The sequence below is a fragment of the Saccostrea cucullata genome, unplaced genomic scaffold (assembly GCF_032062105.1).
Source record: "Saccostrea cucullata isolate Sc308-1 unplaced genomic scaffold, CSIRO_AGI_Scuc_v1 ctg103, whole genome shotgun sequence".
Classification (NCBI taxonomy): domain Eukaryota; kingdom Metazoa; phylum Mollusca; class Bivalvia; order Ostreida; family Ostreidae; genus Saccostrea; species Saccostrea cuccullata.
This window is the reverse complement of record NW_026937060.1, coordinates 308,718-317,920: the sequence shown is the minus strand read 5'-3', so window position 1 is coordinate 317,920 and position 9,203 is coordinate 308,718. Positions and strand designations below refer to the sequence as shown.

The following is a 9,203-nucleotide window of genomic DNA, read 5'->3' as shown; positions in this document are numbered from 1 at the left end:
CGTCTCTTCTAAAATCACATTGCCAAATAAATCGACGAGTCTGACGAATCACGCAATGAGTCAAGTGTATATATGAACTATTTGGTAGGCACGGTTCGGTTCATTGGTTCATACATATAAACTGGTAAATGCACATTCATGGATTTTATTATAGATATTCAATTACCAGTTATGTGGGAGGCAATTTTTTAGTGTGTAAAACACAGTTCAGAAAGATTTGTCTAATTTATTTTTAATATCTTGCTGCTAAGATTTGAAGCAGTTTGCCTCACAAATGTGCTGTGTTTGGATACTAGAAATAAAACATAATATTATTTCAAAATGAAATAGAAATGCTGATTGTAATTGTTTGAATTACACTTATTGTACATTTATATTTTAATGATAGGTCATTCTTTTCTTTTTTTTTTACTTTTCTTCACATAATGGTGAATTAGTTGAGATACTCACGTTCTGTGCCACATTTAAAAAAAACCCTAAAAAATCATATACATTTGCTCGGATTATTAAAAATATATATATGCATTCATATGCATTACTGCATTGGAAAACAAATTCCTGCTATTCGTTCAGAAATAGTTAAAATTGTGTTTAAATCTCTTTTTTAAACTTATCTCTGTTATTTCATCTTTATTAGCTTTGTTTATATTTAAAACTTGAAAATATTTACTTGTATGTCATACCTTTAAATAAGACAATGTTCTTTTAGTAAAAAAAAAAAAAGAAAGAAAGGTTAATAGATGAAATAAACAAACAAAATTCAATTTTTTTACGGATTCTGGAGTTCTCACAAGGACACGTCTAGTTGGTGCAATTAGTGAGAGAAAAAAATCAATAATTCTCCAGTCGCTGTACTCATGTATTCAATGTTACCAATTCCGTCCGCATATCGATTATCGGCCTTCTACAGGCAGCCGACATAAAAATACAAGCTTCACTGCGCATGTCTCAATTACAAGGACTGAACTCTCTGAAAGACTATTGATGTTTCCATAGCAATGATGTCATTGGATGTTTTATTATAATATACGTCTCCCATTTTGCCGGGATGGCCAATCAATATTCCGTAAAACTGTAGACAAGAATTTTCTTGGAATTATCCTTCTATGTATATACTGTTGACGTTTTGTGACTAATTCATATGGATCATGGATACAAACGCTTGTGAATAAGAAGTGTAAGAAGTGTTTCTTCTGGGAGTGGATTTTTTTGTATTTGTGTCCACTTTTTTCAGTTCTATTTGGAGATTTTCAGGGAATTATAGCTGACAATATGGGCACCGTCATGTCTTTTACACCTCGACCGCGGAAGCCGAATTATGAAGATCTTCACTTGCAGAATTTTGGATACGAGATGTTAAACAATGCTAAAAACTCGCAATCATCCCAGTCCAAAGACAAAATATATAAGAAACATACGGTGTTTTTGAGTGGACTAAGTTGGAAAAAATTGACCGTGAATGGCGGTAAGAAAAAAGACAAGAATTTTCTACTTCGTTCCAATGCTTCCATTGTTCCCGGAAAACTAGACAATAATTCTAATATAGACAATATAAACAGAAATATACCCAAATCTCTGTCGTTATACAACATCAAACCGGGCTCAGACGAAAACGTCCCTCCTTCCAGATCCACCGAGAAATCGGAGATCATCACCACAAGTCCCGCCAAACGCACAATTATCCAAGCCTCCACTTCGGAACTCCTCAAGTGTCTAGGAGAGTACTTATGTAGAAAGTGCAGAAAGCTCAAGACTTTTGAAGGCTGCGACCTAATAATGTGGTTGCGCACGGTGGATCGCTCCTTGCTACTGCAGGGTTGGCAAGATGTCGGATTCATCAACCCAGCAAACGTGGTATTTGTGTTCATGTTGGTTCGCGATCACTCGCATTCTGATATTGTCACTGAACAAGACTTACAAGCGACGGTGCTGACGTGTTTGTATCTGTCCTACAGCTACATGGGCAACGAGATCAGTTATCCCCTAAAACCCTTCTTAGTGGAAAACGACAAGGAGGCGTTCTGGGACCGATGTCTTTCCATTGTCAATAAACAAAGTAGCAACATGCTACGGATTAACAGTGATCCGGGCTATTTCACAGAGATTTTTGCTGAGTTGAAGTCTTATTCCCCCTGTATATGAACAATACCCTCACAGAGGTCAAGAAAATGTGGAAAATTTAGACAGCGCAATCTTATATTGGTATATATGTATTTAGCTAGATACGAGCCTTGTGATAGACATCTAGCGTTAATCTGTACAGTATCGATGTAAAACAAATTTTAATTTGAAATATTTGATATTTCATTATTTGCAATAATTTGCATGCGTAGAATTCAACCGCTGCTTTGACAATCCCATTTATTTTTGTCCTGGCATAGATAACTCATCGTGTGTATATGCCATTTATTGTATGACATATCATCTATCGTTACACATGTAACAAACCAGGTAGATTAATCAATATTAAAGTTTGCGAAAGTGCAAGGATTTTATCCTATTCAAAAGCTGGTAGCAAGGAATGTTGGTTCAAATTTGGCACAAATACCAATTCTAAAGAAAAAATAATCAATTTCCTCCAAAATATGCTCATTCTTTATTAAATTCGGAAAAAAATATATCCCGAGGAAAAAGTCGATATATTATATCCCTTCTTCCTACGTATTGGTACAATGTAATGAATGTATATTCGTCACTGTATGAGAATGTATGAATCGATAAATGTTTCTTGGCATCGGCGAAGCCAGAGAATTTGTTCCTTTTATACATATACCTTCACAATGGCTTCCCCTACGTATTATTTAGCTTATTAAGCTGTACCATGTTTGTGATATTCAAAAAGTGTATATTTCGTTAGTATGAAAAAGTACTGTTTTGGGGTTCTTGTTTAAATGGACTGGATTCTAAATTGTGTTATTGAAGTCAAAGGATAAGATATCTTTGTACTTTGTTTTTTTATTATTACTATTGATTACTCACCGAGCTGAAGTGGCTAATTTACAAGTCAAATGGAAGAAAATTCAAATAATTGATAAACAGTAGCTAAAGACGAGAAATATACATTTGAATTGAATCCAGAGAAATTTAATTATTTTAATTCAATTTCACCAAAATAGTCACACTTGTTTCATTGTCTGTAGATGAAAATGTTCGATAATTTCGAAGTCCAACCAATTTAGCAGAAGATCAACTTAAATTGATTCAATCAGTGCTTTAAATATTGTATTGATAAAAAAAATTACCAATGTCATTTATTTATTTATTTATTTATTCATTTTGAATTTTATTGATAAAAAATTCCTGCATCATTAATCCCTTATTCATACTGCAAGAGCACAAACTTTGTTTTCAATTCTGGAATCAAGAAATATTGATTATTTAGTACATCATGCGTACTAGTGCTATATGTTATGTGAAATCCAATTCATATAAATGATATAAATACTTAGAAAGGATAGATAATTCTTCATAATTTCCATACAATTTACAGACGTAAATAACAAATTGACTTTATCAATTTATGGAAGCAAAGGCATATTTTAAAGGTACTTCCCTTAAATTTCATATTTTGGGTACATACAATTATGTTATTTGCCATATTTGATTTTACATATTGTTAAATACTGTATAGATCACAGGATTGCTATGTCATCCTTCTTCCTATAATTAAGTTATTGATTTATTTTTTATCATTCTGTAATATGTCGTTATGTGTTAAAAGTTTTGCAATAAACGATTTTAAAACTTAGATTTGTATATTTATTTTATATACTAGTATATTTATATACTTAACACTACAGAAGTATGATATTTTGATTATTAGATTTTAAGAGAATAAACTCTTCTTTTTTTTTTTAAATCGATACTTAAGAGCGCCTTGCACTTGAAGTGAAAGTCACAAGCCTTTCAAATGAGACCTGTGATCATAAAATGTCGTCTTTTAATGAACATTATTTGGCAAATTAAAGATGAATCAAGCTAAAAATGTCAACAAATCTTTAACTTTTGTGTTTTAAAATTTTTTAAAGCACATACTTTATATAGAATATTAATTTTAATCGCATCAGCCCATTTTTTTTTTCTTGATAACCCCTCGTATTTACTTGAAATGGAGAGTTTTATCAATGGAAATTAAAACACTGGAGTTTATTTTCAAAAATGTCAAATTATAAAAAAAATCATATATTTGGGGGAAAAAGCAACTGAAAGAAAATGGGTGGAAAAGGATGTAATTTTTTCTGTATGTTAAGAGATAATATAAGCGATTTTACAAATCTTTAATACATTTAATTTCTCTCAAGCTCAGAATTATGAGTCATGTTCAATCGGGAAATGCTTTAAGAGATTTTATATTTTTATATTTGTTTCTGATTCGCATTTAGTGTTTAGTGCAGGGAAACGATTCTGTTCTGAGATAGGATTTTTAATTGGTTTTTAGGTCAGTATTGTATAGATTAATACAACTGCTAAAGGATCCTTTCTTTAAAAAAAATATGGTTTCTGAAAAGTATGGAAAAGATGGCCGAAAGACAGGTGTTTGTAACTTTGTTACCCGGGTTCACGTTCCAATAAACTAAATAGTACATGTATACAGATCCATCTTGTGGTCACTACTGGTATGTTACAACGCGAACTATCTAATTAAAATTAGATGTTAGATCCACTTGTATACTCGCTACAACATCCCATAGAGGGTCACGTCAGAGGTCAAACTCTATCAACCAATCAAATTGTCGCCTGCAAAATCATCGTTTATTGTTGAAGCAAATAAGTCTAGTGTAGTTCCGAGAGATGACCTCTGACGTGAATCTCTATAGGATGTTGTTAGATGTTAGTGTAGCGAGTATGCGAGCGGATCTAACATCTAATTTTAAATAGATTGCAATGTGAAGTGTAATAACAATAACGCAAATTATAATTATCCCGGTTTATTACATTTAACGCTGTTATTAAATTTCGCGTTGTAACACTGGTATACTGTATTAGAAAATCGAAAATCAGAAAAATAGATTTTTTCAGATATAATTTGCATAGCATTTATCAATCATACAAGTTGAATGAAAGTGTAATGTGCTTCAAACACACATATTTCAATAATTATAGTTATCTTGCAAAGCTTTCCGCATCTGAGACATATTTAATATTTCTCCATAGGTCTAATCTTCATTCGCCTCTCAAAAATCAATATCTCTTAAATACACAGTAATTAATTAGAATTTTTATCACGTCTTTAACACAAATATTACAACATGCAAACATGAAAAAAATCTACAGTCGATATTTAATTTTTAATTAATTCTAAAACTTTATCTTGAATCCAAGTTTGCTCTTTTCTAAAACTTAAAATTGTATATGCATGCTGTCTTTTTTAAATACCCTGAGAAAGTCAATATTCTATTAGTCTGATCTTCCATGTGGCGCAGTAGTTTGTGCGTCTGCTCTAAAGTCGCAAAGTAAGGAATTGATCCTTACGTCGCGTGTTCGAATCCCATTGCGCGATTAGGAGACCGGTCCTACATGTACGAATGAGACCGTATAAACCGAGGTCCCAGGTCGCAGTAGGTGTTGGCACGAAAAAGATCCCTTCCTGCTCAATGGCCGTAAGTGCCGAGTATGGGACGAAATTGGCAGCTCTCCACCGGCAAGTGGTGGCGTCTCCATATGAGCGGAAAATTCGAGAAGTGCGTTAAACAACAAACATTCAATCAATCAACTAGTCTGTAGACAAAGGCAATATCAGCTTTTCCAGCACAAATATATACATGGGAACACCTGTCTGTTGTTTTTCTCAAAGTACACGAATCTGTCTCCTAATTAACACTAGACAATGTAAACACTACGGAAAATTAAAACTTGTAGAATCATCCGTCAATTCGCCAAATCTACCCACACGTATACTTACAAGATATTGACTTCGAAAATTCATTGTTTGTTTCTTTGTTTGTATATTGTGTAGCGTCCCTCTCGACACTTCTTCACTAATATGGAGACGCCGGAAAACTCATTGTATAATTCATTTTATAACTGAGCCAAAGTTATATGAAAGATTGTCTTGCGATTTGAAACTTAACTGAAGATGTAATGAACGGCAACAAAAACGTGAATAGAAACTAATAAATAAAGGAAGGACTCCTGCAATTAGTATAACAAGTTCCTTCGGGTGAAACATAATGGAATATGAAGACAACGAACAGCAATCAAGCTCTGAAGTCCACAGAATCATTTCTAATTGGTTGCAGAGCAAACACGGACCTGTTAGAACACATCATCAGAAGTGGAATCAAATGTCGTGGAGAAATTAGCAACCCCTATTAAACGGTCATACACCGGACAAATGAAAAAAGACACAAATTCTTCAGTTTAAAAGTATACTCAAAGGAATTGTATGAAAAAACAGCAGTCAATATTCAACTTTAGAATTTTGCAAGAAGGTGCCTTTAAACATGTTAAACGAGACTGTTGATATTTTTGTTTCATCAACTTATTTTTGGAATTATAGCTTTTTGTAGAAATTTTGTACATAGGGTGTGTTTTGCTTATCAGCTGAGAGACATAAAGTCATGAATTACATAGACTAGTCAATAAGTTTATACTACTCTATAGTCGCGAAGCAAGCAGTTGATCCTCAGCCGCGGGTTCCAATCCCACTGTGGGAAAAGGAGACCGGTCCTTCGGATGAGACAAAATGAACTGAAGTCCCATGTCGCATTAGATATTGACATGAAAAAGATTCCTCAATGCTCAATGGCCGTAGGAGCGGAGTATAGAAAAAAAATTGCATCTCTCCAGCGGCAAGTGGTGGCGTCTCCATATGAGGGATAAATTCTCGAGAGGGACGTAATACAACATAAAAACAAATGAAATAAACAAAAAATATATACTGGTACCGGTCTCAGATGATAAAACAGACAGCTTCTTTTTCTTTATGTGAAAGGCTCATTATTTTGATTGTGTTTAACAGGAACTGGAGGATATTCTTTAAAATAATTTGTACGGAGAGCGGATTGAATTACAACCAGTGCATTTCAATAAAATTATCTTGCAACACTTTCCAAATTACCTGTGATTCGCGTGGCATCACATTGCCTCAAATTTTGATTAAGGTCTTACCGCGATTTGCTTCTCAAATGTCAATATTTCGTAGATTAAAATGTACTTATACTAACCATTTAATCAGACCATACGCTTAGTGATTAGTATACATAATTATGTGGCTTTCTTAAATATAAACTAGAGGTACTGTGACAACTGAGCTCACTATATGATACCCTATGATAACCCGAATGCTTCCCATATGATTATAATACATGTTTTGATCTGGGAAACCTGACATACGTGTCAGATCAAAAAGTAAAATTTATAGGAGGTGCACAATGGCATTGTGTAACAATAAATCTGTGAAAGTATCATTAAATTTTATTCAGTGATGTAGGAGGAGTTCCTGATAAGAGATGGGTACCCTTTAATATTATAGAAAGAATGCAGGTCAATGTTAGGCTATGGTAAGCCCAAAATATGTGTTCTATCAAAAAAAAATATAGGAGGTGTACAATGGCATTATGTAACAAACATTCTGTGAAAGTCTCAGTACATTTCATTCAGTGGTATAGGAGAAGTTGCAGATAAGAGATGGGTACGGACGGACACCCCGATCACTATATACGCTCCCACTTTTCAAGCGAGGGGTATAAATATTTTCTTGATGATTCATTAAAAGTCAAATAAATATTTTCGCATTAGTTAGAATCAAACACATCTCTTAAAAACAATTTAACGTGCTAATTGTTTCCTTTAATAAACAAATACTATACAATATTTTCGAAATTTTCTTTAAAAAAAAAACTAAAACGTTCACAATCTATAGACAACGAAAATGCATTTTTTTTCTTGTATACAAGTATATACAAGGGATAGGTCTTTTTGCCTGCCGTCTCTCTTCTCGAGTACAATAACCTGAAACATATTTTATGTAAGACATTGTAAACACTACGTCAAATACTTATAATTACGTCTGTGGATTTACCAAAATCTTCCCAAAATGCCAATGAGGTATAAGCTATACTTATTGAGCAAGAATACTAATTGTGTAATTAGATGAAAGAAACAAAAAAGAACAACAAATAAATTTGAAAATTATCATGATTATATGGAAGTTAAGATGAAAATTCTAAATTATAAAATGAGATGAAAATTATATGGAAATTTATAAATTCAAGAGTTTCATAAGTCTTTACGTGTGATTTAATTTACACCTGATCACAAAAACATGTGTATTTTGAAAAAAAAAAACACCATCGTATGATTTGATTTTAAAAAATTCAATGGTACGTACAGGTAGCAAGAATGCCCAAAGAGTAAAAAGTCCCTATGACAACAACATTGTACGAATACCTATTTTTTTCTATTGTTCCCGACTATTGTTCAACTAAAACAAAATGATATGAATAAGAATAAAATGTAATATTACTTCAACTGTAAGTTTTTTAAGTCTACAGACCCGATATTTCAAAATTGAAGCGATTTTTTCTCTAAATTTACCTGTTTCCATAGACATAAGTCTTCAATGATTAAAAACTGCTTATGAAATAATTTGAACAAACCTCCAAGGATACTTTCACGAAAGATTCAGTTTTTCTGGCCAAATGGATCTTGAGAAGATTTCTAAAGATGTTTCCTTTGTACATGTATTTTAAAGATGTTTCCTACGGCACATACAGCTCAACGCAGTTTTTAAACTCACATGGTTTTTCGCACAAATTAAAGTCACATTTTTCTTGCAATAAAACTTAAAATTATCGAGCTTCAGAACGAGATATAACCCTTATATTACTAAATATTTCATGTTAAAGGTGCATATTCTCTACAATCATCATCTTAAGTTTTAAAACTATGTTTTAAAAGGAAAGAAGTTTACAAATTGCATGATATTACATGTGTATGAGTCTACCATAGGTATTCAGAAATTAATTAATCGCGCATTCTTTGATACTATTTGGTTATATATGAGTATTTTTCTAAGTACTTTGCATATTTTCCGTACTTGTCTTGATTTTATCGAAATGCAGCACCGAAAAATGACATAACTGCATAAAGAAATCATGTCAAAGGATAGGATAATAAAGTATTGTCTATCTTTCAACATAATAAATTGTTACTATTGAAAAGAAGATTCTTTTACATGTGTGATCTCAAACTTTGAAATT

The 9,203-nt window shown here is 32.6% G+C and overlaps 1 protein-coding gene across 1 annotated transcript; it reads left to right on the top strand.

The window, feature by feature from the left end:
• The first annotated feature begins 1,049 nt into the window (after positions 1-1,049).
• On the top strand, positions 1,050-3,729 carry LOC134247146 (cyclin-dependent kinase 5 activator 1-like). Its single transcript, XM_062729477.1, has one exon. It carries the CDS (start codon positions 1,273-1,275, stop codon positions 2,140-2,142), a length of 870 nt encoding a protein of 289 aa, XP_062585461.1. The 5' UTR covers positions 1,050-1,272; the 3' UTR covers positions 2,143-3,729.
• Positions 3,730-9,203: the final 5,474 nt, after the last annotated feature.